At 39.5% G+C, this 19,869-nt stretch overlaps 1 protein-coding gene across 3 annotated transcripts in view; it reads right to left on the bottom strand.

Annotated features, from left to right (window-relative positions):
- Nucleotides 1-19,869, bottom strand: part of TGFBR3 (transforming growth factor beta receptor 3) — a 209,094-nt gene that overhangs the window by 80,471 nt on the left and 108,754 nt on the right. For all 3 annotated transcript variants that reach the window (XM_004378731.2, XM_023733421.1, XM_023733420.1), the window contains one exon: nt 9,061-9,198. In XM_004378731.2, the coding sequence (XP_004378788.1) occupies nt 9,061-9,198 (138 nt within the window). The remainder of the gene's footprint in view (nt 1-9,060; nt 9,199-19,869) is intronic.

Raw genomic sequence — 19,869 nt, forward strand, 5'->3', positions numbered from 1 at the left:
CAGAAACTCGTTCATAGGAAATATGGTAGTTGACTGACCCTAGTTCATGACAGGATCAAGCCCGTTATAATTAAGGCTCTTACAGACAAGCCACAAAACCAATAGATAAGCAGCCTCTGGAACAAAAAATACATGGTACACACCACTTGGAATATCCCACAGGACACAATGAGTCATTCCTCAAGAGACATAGGGAAAAAAAAAGAGAACCACCAAGCTTGAAATGTTTAGTTATTTAATCTGCCTTCAAGAGAACTTATTTGGGGAAAGACCTTACCGGAAAACCCAAAATGGTGTATATATCCAGACACTAGGTTTATAGGGGTGACTTTTCTGGCTAAGCAGAAAGCTGTGTTGGTGCCCACAACCCTGGCCCATCTGCCACGCACTGCTCCTCAGAGTCAACCTTAAATGCATCTGGAAAAAGAAAATTCTCATTTTCTCTGATTTCTCAAGATCAAACCATGGTACTTACTACCAAAAAACAAAAACCAAACCAGTTGCTGTCAAGTTGATTATGACTCATGGTGACCTCACGTGTTGCAGAGTAAAACTGTATTCCACAGGATTTTCAATGGCTGTGACCTTTCTGGAACAGACAGCCAGATCTTGTTTCCAATTATGTCTCTTGGTAGGTTTGAACCGCCAACCTTACAGTTAGTAGCTTAGCACTGATCGGTTTGCATCACTCAAGGACTCCTACATTGAACTGCAATTTCCAATTTCTTAACCATCTCTCCCACATAATTGAAAGCTCCTTGAGGGCAGGCAATTCACCACATTTCTCTCTGTATCCTCCACACCTAGCATGGTTCCTAGAATCCTGTTACCTGTTGCTGTCAAGTCGGTTCCGACTCATAGCAACCCTATAGGACAGAGTAGCACTGCCCTGTAGGGTTTCCAAGGAGTGTAGGGTTTCCAAGGAGTGGCTGATGGATTCGAACTGCCAACCTTTTGGTTAGCAGCCGTAGCTCTTAACCACTATGCCACTAGGGCTCCAGCACTTTGTAGGCACTCAAAAACTGTGTTGGAGGAATCAACAAGTAGATGCATGAACTGACATACCAGGTATGCTAATTTCATGTTTTTCTAAACACGAGGGAAAATCTGCCAAAGAAGGGAATGGAGGAAATTAGAAAAGAAAAAAAAAATATTTCCAGATTTCTAAACGCAACACAAGAGAGAATACAGGGGGGAAAAGAAAAAGATAAGGGGGAAAAAAATTTCTTCCTTCACAAGCAAACATGAATGCCTGAGCTATTCTTAGGGCAGTTTTGGATACCACAGGCCTCAGTTGACACCAACAACGAGATTAGAAAGTCTCAAGAAATAAGCAGTAAGTTCTTCCAGCCAGTTCTTTTACACAGAACTTGGATTCACGAAAAGGTGACTACTAGGCATGCGCTGTGGTAAAGGTTGTGCACGTCCCTTCCTAGCGCAGAGCTCAGTGCACATCTGGGGCTATTTAACAACTGATTTGAAATTTACCCCTCTGATTTTCAGTTAAACACGCGGCACAGGAAAACAAATAGCACTTGTTTTTCACTGAGCCTTGTCAGTCATCCAAACTGCAGTGCAGACCTGAGAACTGCTTGTGGTGTGGTGGCCAAGGCCCAAAATATTTGGGCCATTTTTTTTTCCCTCTAGTTTAAGGAAAAGGGACAAACCAGATTTTGGCAACTCCAGCTTCTTCACCCACCCCTCTCCCCTGCTTAGAAATGCAAAACTGGTTTCTAAATACTAAGCATGTTCCTGGTATTAATTTACATTTTTCATTGGGATTAAATTTTGATTTGTTTTTAATCTAAAGCCAATAGCACAGAGTTTGGTTTCTCTCATTTATTTCAACAGCCCTGTCTTGATATTTACTTGGATTTGCTGAACAGGCAATGTTCAGATAACCATTTTCTGTTTCCAATTAAATTGGGATGTAATATCTAGCAGTTGTATTATCAAAGAATCATAGAATTTGAAAGCTAGGAAGAACTTTAGAAATCAGCTAGTACAACCTCCTCATTTTAGAGATGAGAAAACTGAGGCTAGGTGTTAAGTGATATTGTCCAATGATGTAAAACTAGTTAGTGGCAGAACCAAGACTAGTATTCAGGGCTCCTGACCCCCAGATCAGAGCATAAACTAGAAATAAAAACTGGGTACACCTCCAAGTAGGGTTGTTTTATAAAATACAGGACACCCAGTTAAATCTGCGTTTCAGATAAGCAATAAATAATTTTTAAGTATAAATGTGACCAAATATTGCATGAGCATACTAAAAAAACTACTTTTTGTTTATCTGAAATGCAAATTTAACTGGGCATCCTGTCTTTTTATTTGTCAAATCTGGCAACCCTTACCTCAGAGACCAATATCCCTTTGCACTCCAGCCCCCAAACCTCACACAAACATAAACAAATTCATATACATTCCTTCCCTGATTTTAATGATAAATGGCTGGGAAAAATAAATTGCAGCACAGTAATCCCAAGGGTGAATGCGGGTGAAAGAATTTGCTGCTTATTTCTTGAGACTTTCCTAATCTTGTTGTTGGTGTCAACTGCCGTCGAGTTGATTCTGACTCATGGCGACCCCATGTGTTACAGAGTAGGACTGCTCCATAGGGTTTTTTTCCTGGCTGTTATCTTTACAGAAGCAGATAGCCAGGCTTTTCTTCTACAGAGTCACTGGGTGGGTTCAAACCACCAACCTTTCAGATAGCAGCCAATCGCTAACTGCTTGCGCCACCAAGGTTAATCTTAGATACCTCTTTTCCTTATGAGCATGCACAGCAATGAAGCCTGACATAAATGGGCTAGCCAAGGTCTCTGGACGAGATATTTTATGTGACTAGGAGCCAGACATTAGGGTCTCCTCTTAAACATTTCTGCTTGGCCAAGGGCTCCAGATCTGTAGACCTTGCAGAAGGGAGAGTTCAAGGTTGAAATGCAAATAAAACATGACTTAAAATAAACAAATGAATAAATCAGAAATCTACATGGAATAAAGTAAAAAGATAGATCTTAAAATTCAGTTCATTGATTTTACACCATCACTTTGAAAAAGAATGCTACAGCACGTTTTCTTTTCTAACAGCTTTATTGAGATATAACTGACACCATAATCTTCACTGTTTTAAACTATGAAATTCACTGTTTTTAATATATTTCAGAGTTTAGTACATTCATCACTATCTAATTCTATCACCTCAAAAGAACATTTTTATCACCTCAAAAAGAAATCCCATACCCATTAACATTTAATCCCCATTCTCCCCTCCCTCCAGCTTCTGGCAACCACTAAATCTTTCTGTCTCTATAGATTTGCCTATTCTGGACATTTCATATAAATCAAATCATAAAATATACAGCCTTTTGTGTCTGGCTTCTTTCACTTAGCATGTTTTCAAGGTTTATCCATGTTGTAGCATGTATGAGTACTTTATTCCTTTTTATGGCTGGATAATATTCCATTTTATGGATATGCCATATTTTGTTTATTAGTTGACAGACATTTGGGGTGGTTCCACTTTTTGGCTATTATAAATACTACTGCTATAAATAGCACAAGTTGCTGTATGAAAATGTTTGTCAATTCTCTAGAGTATACATCTAACAGAACTGCTGAGTCATATGGAAACTACGTTTAATCATTTGAGGAACTGCCAAACAGTTTTCCAAAGCTGCTGTACCATTTTACATTTCCAATGTATGAGGTTTCCAATATCTCTACACCCTCACCAATACCTGTTACTATCTGTCTTTTTAATTACAGCCATCTTAGCGGGTAAGGAGCCTCAGTGGCGCATGGTTAAGTGCTTGGCTGCTAACCAAAAGGTTAGCAGTTCAAACCCGCTAGCTGCTCCATGGTGAAAAATGTGGCAGACTGCTTCCATAAAAAGATTTACAGCCTTGGAAACCCTATGGGGGGGGTTCTACTCTGTCCTACGGGGTCGCTGTGAGTTGGAATCGACTTGACAGCAATGGGTTTGGTTTGATTTGATCCTAGTAGGTGTAAAGCAGTATCTTATTGTGGTTTTGACTTGCATTTGCCTGATGATTAATTATGTTGAGCATCTTTTCATGAGCTTACTGGTCATTTGTATATCTTCCTTAGAGAAATGTCTACTCAAATCACAGCAAGTTCTACAGACAACTTAATATTGTGGTTCTTCCCAATCTTTTCAGCAAGCTCAGGTTGAAAGTTCAGACATCTATTGACCAACTGAATTTCTCCACTTTTTCTTTAGCATGGAAATAATTGTATAAATAAGATGTATGATCCTTCTAAGCTATTTTATTTGTAGTTTCAACCTGAAAAAATGAGAGGGTGGAATTATTTTTACGTGCTATTCCATGAAGGGACAAATCCAACCTATCCAATATACTCTGGGTCATTCTATACACCCTGCAAAAGGAAAACTATAAAGCCGTGACAACTTCACTGGGTGCACGTGGTATGTGTGTGTGTGAGAGAGAGAGACTAACACTCAAAAATCTACTACTTGAAACTTGGCCTGAAACAATCACTCTTCATCCGAGTCCCATTTCCCAGGTAAGCAGAACAACTGGATAAAGGACCTGCACTTACAGAGGAAACTAAATCCTACCTTTTCCCAGCCTGACACACTCCCTCTTGCCTGCACTATGGAATCGTGAGAAGGATGGGGATGATTTGACTGAAAAAGGCAGACACTGTCATTAAACAGACTTAAAGTATAATGTTTTTAGTCACTCTCATGGGGAGGCTCAGATGTTTCAAGTAACATAAGGCCCTCCTAACTAATTATGAAAGGTTTCCTTTTATAATTTGAGTAGTTATAACAATGCAGATATGTCTATTTAAATTAAAACGTCATCCTGACAGATGAGTAAATGTCACTACTTGAACTTTTCCCATCACCTTACTTACAAAAAAAAAAAGTTAAAAGTATTATGACTCTATCAAGAAAGTAAAGACAGCCTTAAGCCTGTACTGCAAATCTTCACCAGCATATCAGGGAGAAAGCAAGGACACAGGGCACCAGGGCATCTTGGACTGAATCAGAGTCAACAGAGCCATCCTCTATCCTCAGTACCTCTAGGCTCCTTGGGTAACCTTGGGGAAGACAGTGATGGGAATGACTAAGCCTCAGTTTCTAAAGATTCCATGGCCCTACTGAAGTGCTTGGATAAAACACTTCACATAAAATAATTAGTTATCTTATCTCCAAACTTTGGAGTCTCTGGGTGGTGCAAATGGCTAACACATTTGGCTGCTAACCAAAAGGTTGGTGGTATGAGTCCACCCAGAGATGCCTCGGAAGAAAGGTCTGGTGATCTACTTCCAAAAAATCAGCCACTGAAAACCCTATGGAGCACAGTTCTACTCTGACACATATGGGGTCATCATAAGTCAGAATCCACTCAACGGCAACTGGTTTGGTTTGTTGGTTTTATCTCCAAACTTTAACTATTACCTACGGTAAAAGGATAAACAGAAGACACCACTGGTTTTGTTCTATCCAGCAGCTGATTATTGGTCCCTCTGCTGCAAAGGCTGTCAAGTGGAGAAGTAGACACTGAAAATCATTTCAGGTTACAGAGAGGAAAGTTACAGCTTGCTGTCCCTCCTCACTTCAGCATGCTCTCTGCTATAGTTGTCGAGCTTGTGAGGGAACTTGTATCACTCGTTGTCTGCTGATCTGAGAACCTGAATGAACAACAGATGTTGCAGCATCTCTTCCAGGCCATGAAGAGATGTGCAGATGGGAGAAAACCATTTCCCTAAAGAAAGACTGCTGGGCAACAAAGCAGGGTTCAGGTGTCCTGGAATTTAAACCCTTAACATCTCCCAATTCTGCTCCCCACTCCAATGTTGGTAATCTTAGGATCATTCCTTGGTTTGAAATCTCCTTACATGGAATTAACTCCAAATAGGGTTGATGTTAAATTGTTTACTAAAACTGTCTCCTTTTTTCCTTGTTAGTATGTCTTAAAAGTGATGGCTAAGAAGCAGTTCTTACAGATCTTAAACAAAATCTTAAAAAAAAAAAAACCAAACCCGTTGCTGTCAAGTCGATTCCGACTCATAGCAACCCTAAACAAAATTAAAGCAAATAAATACTACCTAGGAGTAAGATACTTCTTAAAGCCCCATAGAGTGGCAGGTTAAAGAAGGAATCCAGAGTGATACACAATATATGTGTGGCCCATACTTTTCATCTGGACCTACAGACGAGGGGAATAGGAACTCCTCTCAATCTGGGGCCAGACAAGCTAGACATTTTATAATTACAATCGAAGTTTAATATCGTTCCCCAGCACTCTTTACTATGACTTATAATAAACAATGAACATAATGGCAGGTAATACCTATAAACTTATTAGTGCCAGGCACTGTACTAAGTATTTTATGTGTAATCTCATTTAATCAAGATAACAACCCTATGACATAGAACTATTATTACTCCATATTAAAACCAAGGAAAATCCAGGCTTAGAGAGATTAAGTAATTTACCCAAGATTACATAAGCAGTAAGTAATGGAACTGGACAGGGATCGAACCAAGATAGGCAAAGCCTTGTTCATAAACTCTGCAGAGCTGCCCAATGCAGTGGGAGCCACTAGCCTCGTGTGGTTATTGAGCACCTGAAATATGGCCAGTGTGATGGAGGAACTGAATTTTTTTAATTTTAATTAATTTAAATGTAAATAGCCACATGTAGCTAGTACCTATAGCATTGTACTGTGCAGCTTTATAATATAAGGGCTAAATGTGCATATCACTTTATAATCATGACCATTCATCTTGCTGTCACAAACACCTTTAATTACAGGAGACTGACAATGACTAGCAGGATGAAGGGAGGTGTTTTAGGATAAGAGCTTGTAGAGTAAGTCTGATCTGGGTTTGAGTCCCAGCACTGCCAGTAATTAGCCATGTGATTTTGGTCACTACTTAACTTCTCTCTGTCTTAGTTCCTCATCTGTAAAATGAGGTATATAGCCCCATCATCACAGGGTTATTATGTGAATTAAATGAGAGAAAGTATTAGAGCACATAGTACAATATCTGGGCATGTACTAAGTGCTAAATGAATGTGCCAGTAATTGTAATAAGAACAACCAAATAATTATTGACTTTTGGCCTTTTTAATTGAAAAATAAAGGGTTTCAATCCTCAGAAAAGTCTACAACTTAAGTTATTAGTAACTCCTGCCTTGGAAAATGTACCTTTGAGTTTTCAAAGGTTTTGTTTTGAAATTAATTCAAAGTTACAAGTATAGTACAAAGAACTCCTATATATCCTTTAACTAGATTCACCAGTTTTTGCCACATTTGCTTTATTATTCTATCTGTACATCCATATATATTTTTATGAACTATTTGGCCCTTTACCACTTAATACTTAAGTGTATTAAGTGTGTTTCCTTAGAACAAGGATACTCTCTTATATGATAGTACAATTATCAAATTCAAGAAATATAATATTGATGCAATATTTTAACCTATAGTCTGAATTCCAGTTTCATCTACTGTCGCCCGTAGTGTCCTTTACAGCAACTGCCTCCCTTACTCCTCCCCAAGAAGATTCAGGTCAGGATCAGCATGTCTTTTGAGTCTCCTTGAAGCTGGAATGGTTTATCAGCCTTTCTTTGTCTCTCATAACTGACATTTGGAAGAGTATGGGCCAGTTATTTTATAGAATGTTACTCAATTTGGTTTGGCCTGATGTTTCCTCTTGATTAATTCAGGTCATGTGCATTTCTGGTTAGAATATGTCATGAGTAATACCTTATTCAATTTCAGGGTATCTCATCTGGAGGCACACAATATCCACCTGCCCCATGTTGGTGGTGTTAATTTTGGTCACTTGGTTAAGGTATTGTTGGGCATCTCCACTGTATACACTTACTATATTTCCTTTTGTAATTAATAATTTGTGGAAAGATACTTTGATACCACGTAAACATACTATTTCTCAAACTCCTTCCACCCCTGCTCAATTTAGCATCCAGTGATGATTGCTGCCTGATCAACTTTTACTAAGATAGGCAAAATGATGATTCTCTCACTCCATCATTCTTTCTGTATTTATTAATTGTCATTCTACTATAAAAAGAAGTTCTCCCTTCTTCCCCTTTCTTTTATTTCTCTACTTATTATCTGTATTGACTATGGATTCTTATTTATTCAATGGGTACACTTGAGTTTTTATAAATACCCTTCAAATACAAGTGATAAGAATCTACAGATCTGGATTAAGAGTCATGAACTGGGCAAAGTTTATTCATTTTGCAAGGGGAGGACTATTAACTGAGGCCTCTACTAGTTTTGGATGTTTGCAGGCAAGAGAGGTTTAAAAGCTCAAGGCTCTGCAGTTAAAGACATTAGCATGTAGCTCTAGCCATAGACAATGTGAATTATCACTACAAAGTTGCAGTGTTGCTCATCATCAGACATGATATCATACTCAAAAAATTCCATCCAAACAACCCATCTATTTCTCCACAACTAGCAAACTTGAATGTTCTGGCAAACTCAAAGGGACATGATTTACAAATAGTAGGTAATATTTGGATCTTTCCATAAGAGCTGGGTTCCAGCTTTTTAATAAAATACAAATGATTTCATTTTGGAGCTCGCTATGTCACTTTCTCAACAAACAGATCCTCGTATCAGAAATTAGGCCTGTGTTATATACAAATAGAATGGGTTTGTCCGTATTTACTTTGTGGTCAGAGACCACACATCTAGTGGCTATTTGCAATATTTACATCGCTCCTGATGCCACAAGGGGGTCTCAGTGCTAAAACCAAAGCTCAGGCCACACAGAGTACAACTGTGTGTACTGCTCAAATGTGCAAACTAGACCCGATCTCCATCCACAGAAGAGCGTGGGTGCTTTGTTTTCTGTGAATGTTTATCTATGCCATCCAAATATCTCTAAGAGTATTCTTCAAAGGTAACACTTTTTGGTCTCTGGTATTATTTTAATGAAATAAGCCTTACCAGCCTTGCAAAATTCTAGAGTAGTCGTATCCTTGTGCTAAGACTCAGTTTGGGAGGGTTTTAAACACTTACCAAGAAAAGTCTGGTGACCCCAGGCGCAAGTCTCTCTGTCTTCAAGTGCCAGACCAGGGGCTGCGGGGAGTTGAGCAGGAACACGACAGGCTTGTAGTGAATGTAGACTGAGGAAATGGGATTTAGGTGCAGAGTGACCTAGGAAGTAACACAAAAAGGAGAGCTATCTTAGCACTGTTGTCCTACGGAATTTGCTCACGACAGCAAATGGAACACTTTTTCACAGTTCACCTTTAAGAAAAACAATCTATAAGCTAGTTCAAATTCTATGAATAACCTATATTAGTTTGAATTATATGAAACTGCCAATATTTTACCATCTTTTACTATAAAAAATGGACTATTTCCATATGGTTCAACTCACTCAAAACCACAACCAAAACCAGCCCAGTAACAGTAGAACAGAAATAAACAGAACACCTTTTTTTCAAAATTGGAAAAGGCAGAATGGGTTAACTTGCTCGGCTGCTAACCGAAAGACTGGAGGTGTGAGTCCACTCAGAGGCACCTCGGAAGAAAGACCTGGAGATCTACTTCCCAAAAAAATCAGCCATTGAAAACCTTATGGGGCACAGTTCCACTTTGACAAACATGAGGTCACTATCAGTTGAAATCAACTCAATAACAACTGTTTTTTTTCCTCAGGACTGCCTTATCCTTCAAGTCAAATGACTAAGCTAAATTTGGAGAACAGAACCCCATACAGACTGGTCATCCCTCCGAGATTCAGAAAAATTACTTTCTTCTCTTCCAGGTAAGCTCCAGCTTCTATAAAGTTAAGAAAGTTCTGCCAAAGAAGAGTGCCTAGAGCTAAGGAAAAGGGGCTGCCAAGAGGAGCTGCCAATGCTTTCATCATCCCAGCTATTAGCTTGAAGGGGTTTTCCAAAGAAATGAAGCACAGGGAACACACAGAATAAAAACTGATTGTATAGAGTCCCAGTCTGAAAAAAAAGGAAGAAAAACATCATAAGCCTGGACAGCCAGTTGTGATGGTGGACCAAGGACAACTGTAGGTAATCATCACTGTCATTATCATCATAAACAGCACCTGTGAGGAGAGCTGGAAAAAATGGACTCAACAACGTCCCCCAGGAGCACATGATCCAAGGTTGGTCAATATGAACACAAAAAAGCAAAAGCGTGCATAAAGAAATACTGAGCAGATACTTTAATATAAGCACATCTCACACTGGCTTTCAGTACTAAGGGGTGAGGAAAGACCTAAGAATGGCATAATCAGATAGGGTGAACTCACCAAAGATCACCATAAAGTGACAGGAAGGAAAGGACAAAACATACTTTAGTGGGAAAAGCGTAAGCTGAGTGATACGCTGGGGATAACAGTGCACCTCAGCCACAGTCCTTATCAGAAGTAAATGGTCTAGGTCTACGATCTGAGCTACACAATCAACAGGGATATGGCGTGATAAGCTGGACTACTTTATATCTTCCCAGTGGCTACTGGTCCACGTTGATCTCAATATATCTCTATCTTTTTGGTAAATACTTCCTATGATACCAAAGTCAATTTTTACAGTGTACTCTCAGGTCATTGATAAATAAGACAACAAACCTTATTTATGTTTCAAAACCCATGCCTTTACATATGAGGCACATAGTAGGCACTCAGTAAATGCCAAATTAATGTTTTAATTCTCTACTTGTCAATGCTGCAAAAGTATTTCATTCTATCAATAAGTGGTACTATAATAGATAATACCATCCTGTTTATCAACTGTTTCGTTTGTTTTAATTTCCAAAATAGACTGTAAATCTCTCAGTACTCAAAGATCTGCCTTACTTATACTGTGCTGAACATACAGCAAACCAAAACAAACCCACTGCTGGCGGGTCAATTCCAACTCATAGTGACCCCGTAAGACAGAACAGAACTGCCCCATAGGGTTTCCAAGGCTGTAAATCTTTATGGAAGCAGACTGCCACATCTTTCTCCTGCAGAGTGGCTGGTGGATTCAAACCATCGACCTTTCGGTTAGCAGCCAAGCACTTTAACCACTGCACCACCAGGGCTCCTTCAAATCAACAAGAACTAAAAACAATTTTTGGAAATAAAATGAAAAACATGTATGAGAGACAGATATTGGTGCTCATGTCCAAAATTTTCCAGATGGTCAAAAGTGTCAAGGCCTGGCTCATATAATCAAGAAAAGGTTTCTAGGAGTCACAGCTCTCTGAGTTTTCCTGGAAACGGCTCCCTCCTTAATATGTGGCAGTGTCTGGCCAAGATGAATCTCTGACTCTGGCACACAGGGCCTGGGCAAAGTCCCAAAACTATTTGGCCAAGAAGAAGTCACACTATGATCGGGAAATTAAAAGAAAAGTACTCAATACTTTTTTTTTTTTTTTGAAGTTCATCTGGCAGGGACAAAGAGTCCCCCAAGCACCTGCTCACCTAATCCCTCAGCAACCTATCTCTTCTATTCTCCCCTCAATCGAATAAATCTTGCCGAAGGGAAGACAGAGGACAACCAAAAAACAACCAACAAAAGAATGAAGGTATAAAAGCCCCCAGAGATGTGGGGAGAACATGTCTGGAAGATCTCTTAAGGGATTACTGGTTAAATTGCTTAAATTCTCTCAGGCTGAATAACACAGGGAGAAGAAAAAGAACATCTTCTCTGGGTTCAATTACAGCTCACAATAGACTACAGTTACAAAGATAAGAACATCCTGCTGAAGTTGTTCATGGCTAGTTTATCCAGCGATTATGGTCTGAAGATCGGAGCTGAGGCAAACTGCAGCGAAGAAATAACCTATGGTAAAATGGTATCCAACAATATCCAGCTCAGAAACCCAAACAATCGTTTAGGGAGTTGACCCTCAATGCTATATCAAATTTACACAAAAAAATTAATCCATGGCTGCTCTGACAGGGATCACAATATAGGGTCCTGGGCAGAGTTGGAGAAAAATGTAGAACAAAATTCAAACTCAAAAAAAAAAAAAAGAAAAAACAGACTCACTGGCCTAACAGAGACTAAAGAAACCTCGAGAGTATGGCCCCCCGGATACCTTATTAGCTCAGTAATGAAGTCACTCCTGAGGTTCACCCTTCAGCCAAAGATTTGACAGCCCCATAAAACAAAAGTGAGACTAGTGGGGCACAACAGCCCAGGGACAAGGACTAGAAGGCAGGAGGGGACACGAAAGCTGGTAATAGGGAACCCAAGGTTGAGAAGGGAGAATGTTGACATGTCATGGGGTTGTTAACCAATGTCATAAAACAATATGTGTACTAACTGTTTAATGAGAAGCTAGTTTGTTCTGTAAACCTTCATCTAAGTACAAAAAAAAAGAGAGAGAGAGAAAATAAATCCATGGGCCTATAATTAATAACCACGTTGTTGTTGCTAGTTGCCATCACCCCCAACTCATGGAGACTACATGCACAACAGAACAAAACACTGCCTGGTCCTAGGTCCTGTACCATTCCTGTGATGGGTTGCAGATCAGACCATTATGAACCATAGGACTTTCACTGGCTGATTTTCAGAAGTAGATCACTAGGCCTTTCTTCCTAGTCTGTGTTAGTCTGAAAGCTCTCCTGAAACCTGTTCAGCATCATAGCAACTCACAAGCCTCCACTGACAGATGCGTGGTGGCTGCACATGAGGTACACCGGCCAGGAATCAAACCTAGGTCTTCTGCACAGAAGGCAAGAATTCTACCACTGAACCGCCAATGTGGTCATACTAGATTTAATTAATGTACTTCTCCTATCCTATAAAGAAATTCAAAGTAAATCTTTTCTGAGTGCTTTCTGAATCTGAACCCAATTTTGACCAAAGGCATTTTAGGTAAAAGGTAAACTCTGGCCAACTCTCAGGAGCATAAAGCCTTTGAGTGGGAAGACAATCTTCCCATCTCCCATTAGGAAGTATGTCTTGGTTCACAGTATCACGAGAAAGTAACAAGGACAATTTTCTCTGGATTTTGTTATGGCGAAGGTTTGAAGAATCAAGGACTACCTTTGATAAGCAAAAACAACATATTGTCTCAAACTCTGTAAACCACTTTGAAAATGATTTATGTACTTTCTTACAGGAAGGGGAAAAAAATCCTTCTCTCTTTATGGAAAGATGGCATGTGAAAGTTGTTCTGAATTTCCTAAGATTCACAGTATAGATGCAAGACATTTCTAACAGAGATTTCAAAAGTTATCTAATTAGTCAGACCCCCTACCCCTGTTAAAACAAACAAAAGCAAAGTGAGCGAAACAACTGACATGAGAGTCTAACAGTTATCCAATGTTGCGAACGTGTCAGTGAGGATCCGTTTCAACATTTCTGATTCTTGTAACAGCCCCTATGGACCCAAGAAACAATGAAGTCATCCAAAACACTACCAGAGAGATTCCTATTATCTAAAACCAGACCAAATAATGTTCTGAAATGGATGATTCAATTGTCAGTTTATACTAAGATAGAGAAAGAACTCCAACAGCATGTCTATACCCCAGACCCATAAAAGCACACCTTGGTCTGTATGTAGCCACCAACTGTCCCCTCTTCAAAGGTAAGGAGACACCCACTTGGCAACAGTGTTAGTAGTAACTGAAAACATCCTGAACTTGGGTCTTCCGCCTGTGCTATATGCAGACCAACAGTGAGACATGAAAATACTTCAGGACACTAGGGTCCCATAGCTGAACTCAAATCTCATTGACATTTGGGCAAAAGGACTTTTAGGAGCTCAAATGTGACCACAGATGGATCTGATATTTGCAGCCAATCACAGGAGATAAGAAGCTAGTTGCTGCTGTAGTATTTTAAAGTGTACTGTGGTAGCCAGTCTGAGAAACCCCTACAGCTGACATTTTATTTACCATTGCTTATCTTTCACAATTTGGTTAATTGGTATAAAATAATTTCCTTAAAATATTTTCAGAGAGGTGGATTTGGAGCTTTTCAAAATGTCCTTATTATATTTCTCTGAATTTCTAGGGGAACATCGATTAGTAGGTACTGACTTCAAGGAGACTCTTCCCCCAGTGACCCTACCCACACCCTGGTAGTCAACTGACCATTTTCCTTGGTGTAGAGCAGCATTAAGTTCAAGGATCTCTATTGCTATGGCAAGTCATAGGAGTGCCTGAATGACAGAAATGGTTAAGCTCTTGGCCTCTGACCAAAACACTGGTGGTTTGAATCCACCCAGACATGCCTTGAAAGAAGACTGTTAAAACTACTTCTGAAAGGTCACAGCCGCTGAAAACCCTATGGAGCACAGTTCTACTCTGAAACACATCGGGTCAGAAACGACTGGACAGGAACTAGAATGTCAACTCATACCAAGCTCATCCCCAAAGGTTTTGTCTTGAAACCACTTAATGTGGTGAAAGGGACACAGTCAATGTAGAAACTAATCCCACAACCCCTCCCCACATCCACATCCCCCACAAGAACATGATTCAGGATTCCCTGGGATCCTCTGACAATAATTTCATATGACCATAAAACAGAAAAATAACTAAAATGAAAGCCTGAAATTTGATATGGAAATAAATCCGGGCCTCTCTGCTCCCTATTTTGAATGCCCTGGAAAAATACTCGGAACTAAATCTGGGTCAGGGGTTGAGGGGCAAAAGCTCATATACATACAAGAGTTTTTCTGAAACTACAAGTCATGACCCTCTAAAGGGGTCCTGGGAGAACCGCAAGGGGATATCAGAGATCCTGCCCCTTCCCTCCCAGAGTAGCCCACAGCTCAACCACTATGGGGAAGAGAAGCAGGATAAGGGGGAGACGCTAGATGTGGGTATGTCTGGGTGGGTGTAGAGAAGAAGAAAGCTGCTGGAGCCACCAGCAGGCCACCCAATGGCAAGTCTGAGAACAACTGACAGGCCCTTTACTATTGTTCTTCAGTATTATGCACTATGACATCTGAATATTGTAGCGTGCCCTTCACTAGCACACCACGTCCTTTCCTGATTCTGGTTTAGAGTGCCCTCCCGCCACGTTTCCTAGAAGGACAAGTGTATTCAGTTAAAAATGCAGCCTCAGCGAAATCTCTCCCGGCTCAGCAGGCAGAGCTATAACTTTCGCTCTGTGCTCATGTTCCTACCTCCACAAAGCATTGTAATGATCTGTTTGGATGTTTGTCTCTCCTGGTACACTACAAAATCCTCAGGGGATTCTTTAAGGGCAGCAACTGAGTCACACTCATTCCTGCATCCTCGTGCCTAGCGTAGGGTCTGATGTATAGTAAGCACTCAAAAAGAGTTTTCTGAAAGAATGGATAAAAGGAAGAATCAATGAAAGTAATTAACAAAATGTGGCTCAACTAACAGATACAGAATCATACTGTCACATGTTTCTGACCAAAAAAAAGGGGTACGTTTAGTAAGGAGAACACTAACACTGTCAAGGAAAGCGAACAGATCCCAACTCTTGCTACCAAAACAAATTGAAGGGGCTGCCTGGAAGGTATGTTGGAGAGGATTCCGAGGCCACACCCAGGCAGTATGGGAATAAATGCCCCAATTATCATCAGCCACCGTGTGTACAAGACAGGGTAGAGCAGCACACATGCCATGTATGGGGACCATGCTAGGCAAAAAAAGAAAATGGAAATGTTTTGGTTATCTTTAACAGTAACACAAATAAAAATATGTAAAATGTAAAAAACAAAAAACCACAACCTTGCAGCACATTTTCCATCTCAGGGATAGATAACAAAGATTTAAAAAAAAATTTTTTTTTTGGAATTTTCAATGTTTTTCATTCAGGCAAAGGACTGTGTTATAACAGCCGAATGGGCAGCACAGCAAATGCTGTTAGCAGTATTTACATTATAGCTAGGGAGTACCTTTGCTGGTTTTCCTGGACAGAATCACTTTCCACTGAGCACCGCAATGAGTTTTCCGGGTGCAACATATGATGACAGAAAGCAGAAGAAAACTTATCAAAACAGGCATGAGATGGGGCAATATCTTCCTAAAGTCAGTATTCAAGGGTTTAAGTTTCATTATTTTTTAGAGGTACCGTTGAAAGTAATTTAATATATTTGTTCTAACTGGAAAAAGACAAAGCTGCAATAAAGAGTATGATGCTTGGTAACAAATTTGCTCTATGGCCTTAAAAATCTGTATCTATGCCTCTATAGTTGCTCTATGGGGGCACTGGTGGTTCCGTGGTAGATTTCTCACATCCTATGAGAGAGACCCAGGTTCGATTCCCAGCCAATGCACCTCATGCACAGCTACCACCCGTCTGTCAGTGGAGGCTTTGCACATTGCTTAACAGGTTTTAGTGGAGCTTCCAGTCTAAGACAGACTAGGAAGAAAGGCTTGGTAATATACTTCTGGATCACAACAGTCTGATCTGCAACCATGGGGATGGCACAGGACCAACCAGTGTTTCCTTCCATGGTGCATGGGTCGCCATGTGTCAGGAGCCAACTCAACAGCAGTTAACAACATAAATGTCTATACCCTTAAAAATCCTCTAAATATTTATTAACAACTGGAAGAAAAGGGGGGGAAGAGGAGGAAAAGGAAAAACAAAAGTTAAAAAAAAAAAAAAGAATTAAATAAAAGTCCTAAATTGTACTTAAACAATGTTCCTTATTTAGATCAGCAATGATTCTGTGGACACGTATGTACAAGTAAATGAAAACTGAGGGTCACAGAAGGGACTAGAAATGGGTTTTTATCTTGGAATGAAACAAGTACAAATCCTAACACAAACCATTTGATGATCAAGTTATATTACTAACACTAGAGCAGTCATTCATTCGCCAGTAATAAAGATACTATAATTTTGTCAAAAAAGCCCTGGTGGCGCAATTGTTAAGCGCTCATCTGCTAACTGAAAGGCCAGTGGTTCAAACTCACCCAGAAGCTCCACGGAAGAAAGACCTGGCGATCTGCTCCCATAGAGATTACAGCCTAGAAAACACTATGGTGCAGTTCTACTCAGTCACCTGGGGTTACTATGAGTCAAAATCAACTCAACAACAATCTTGTCAAAACTATACCCACAATCAGCAAATTCAAACTCTATTAAATCAATTCATATTACTGGAAATTTGTGAGTGTGGCAGATGACAACAGAAATAAAAAGGGAAGATATCAACCAACTTCCAAGTGAGTAATTAAAATTGTTTCCCCTATTTGACATTAGGAAATACGAAGTTTTGCTTTAATGTCTAAAAACACTAATTGCAACTTAACTATTATTTCTACACATAGTCTCACTTTTTTACTTCTAAAAAAAAAAAAAAAGGAGCTTCTAATCTCTGAATTCCACTCAGTGCGTTGACATAGAAGGCACTTAATGAGTATTTATTAGATTGAGCTGCTGAATGAAAGCTGAAGTACCTGTATTCAAAGGGAGTTTGAAAGTATTATAAACGCTTAGTTTCCCATGCAAAATGGAGAAGGTCCAAACTACTCTTTCACAATATGTCTCTAAAGAATTTTCTAATTTTGACCAAAGTCTGTAAGGTCTAAAAGATATCAAGATCATATAGCTTAACCTTTATTTGATAATTCAGTCAAGTCCTAAGTGACTATTAAGTCAACAGGTACTATTCTTCTACTTCTCATTTTCAGCAAAACTAATACAGTTTACCTTTCTGCTACTGTTTCTGACTAATCCTTTGAAAATACCACGAATAAGTAGTAAAGTAGAGCCAAAACAGGAAAAGTAGAAGCAAGGAAGCATGGAGGAATTGTATTAGAAAATATTCAGACTTAGATTATAAATTTAAACATTGCAAAGTAACCAGGATCTTGCAGCAGTAACTGAAATTCTCTGCTATATTTCATAATGTTAAGGCAGAACAAGAAATTTAATCTATAATATAATGACAAATCCTTCTTTTTTAAAAAATGTGATTTGAACTCTCATATGGGATGGAGCACATCAAGTCTTGAGTTTATAGTTTCAGCTGGAATTAAGGAACTTAGTTTACCTTAGAAGGCTGAAAGGTCCCATCAATCCTCATGGCTTCAGACCCAAGGCAGTCAAGGATAAACCACACACTGAGCTAGCTTCAGATAATAACTTGTGCTCCCCAAGTACTTTTATCATTTCTTCAAACATTATTAGATAAGTGCCTGCTATGTGCCAGGCACCATGCCAATCACTGGCAACAGAAAAATGAGTAAGATGCAGCCTCAACTGGTTAACACAGAAAGATGACTGTAATACAACACCATGACTGAGATATGTTCAGGGAGTGTGGGAAGGGAAGAGGAGGTCAGGGATGGGGAGAAGCAACCAGCAGCTTGGGCTGGGCTGGACCTCCAGGGAGAACAAATCAAACCCAAACTTCTCCGTTAAGAAACAGGCAACATTTGTCAGCATGATAAGTTGTCTTGTGTCTCTCACTCCTTCCCAATCTTCTGAACTGCTTAGATTGGCTGGATGACTGCTTGTCAGAGATATTTTAGAAAAAAATATTAATGAACCAAGAATAAGCTGGACTAGGTGACCACTAAGATCCCTTCTAACCCTAGAATCTAGTGATTTTATGATTTCACTAATGTATAGTTTTCTTAAAACTTTCAGAATCCGTTCATTAAATTTGTTAAAAATCCATACATTCAGTAAGTAGCCCTGGTGGCACAGTGGTTAAGAACTCAGCTGCTAACCAAAAGGTCAGCAGTTCAAACCCACCAGCCACTCCTTGGAAACTCTACGGGGCAGTTCTACTCTGTCTTATAGGGTCACTATGAGTTGGAATCGACTTGATAGCAACGGGTACAGTACAGGTACTATAAAGTCCTTGAGCTTTTCTCAACAGTAATTATTTCACAAAATAAATGTACTAGGATTAACTAAAGCTATTAGGGAGGTGATGACAGTTCTTTAGTATTTCATAAAGAGTCCTGAATACTCTGTTGGTAGGTTCTGGTCAAATCTGTCCATGTCTAGGCATATGTGAGTCTGTGTGAGCTTGTTGCCTCTTACTTATAAGCCCAGGATTTGAAATTAAAAGACTTGGGTCCCTAGCTTTGAAGAAGCAATTATTCTTCATTAAATATGAAATTAAATCTCTCCTAACTTTAAATGAGATCAGAGTGATCAAACAGGATTACTGTGAAGATTAAATAATTTATATTTATTATAAATATTACTCACTGTAAACTTTAAAATGTGAGCAAAATGTTATTATTCTCTCAATGAAAGATGATGAAGAGTTAAATTTTTCAGATGATTGTTGTTAAGTGCCATGGAGTTCGTTCCAACTCACAGCGACTCTATGTACAACAGAACGAAACTCTGTCCAGTCCTGTGCCATCCTTACATGCTATGTTTGAGCCCACTGTTGCAGCCACTGTGTCAATCCATCTTGTTGAGGGTTTTTCTCCTTTTCACTGACCCTCTACTTTACCAAGCATGATATCCTTATCCAGGGATTGGTCCCTCCTGATAACATGTCCAAAGTACGTGAAACAAAGTCTCGCCATCCTTGCTTCTAATGAGCATTCTGTCTGTACTTCTTCCAAGACAGATCTGTTCATTCCTCTGGAAGTTCATGGTATATTCAATATTCTTTGCCAAAAACATAATTCAAAGGCATCAATTCTTCTAGCTTCCTTATTCGTTGTCCAGCTTTTGCATGCATATGAGGCGACTGAAAATACCATGGTACACCTTTGTCTTCAAGGTGACATCTTTGCTTTTTAACACTTTAAAGAGGTCTTTTGCAGCAGATTTGCCCGATGCAATACGTTATTTGGTTTCTTGGCTGCTGCTTCCATGTCCGTTGATTATGGATTCAAGTAAAATGAAATCCTTGACAACTTCAAATCTTTTCTCTGTTTATCATGATGTTGCT

The sequence above is a fragment of the Trichechus manatus genome, unplaced genomic scaffold (genome assembly GCF_000243295.1).
Source record: "Trichechus manatus latirostris isolate Lorelei unplaced genomic scaffold, TriManLat1.0 scaffold00058, whole genome shotgun sequence".
Lineage (NCBI taxonomy): Eukaryota > Metazoa > Chordata > Mammalia > Sirenia > Trichechidae > Trichechus > Trichechus manatus.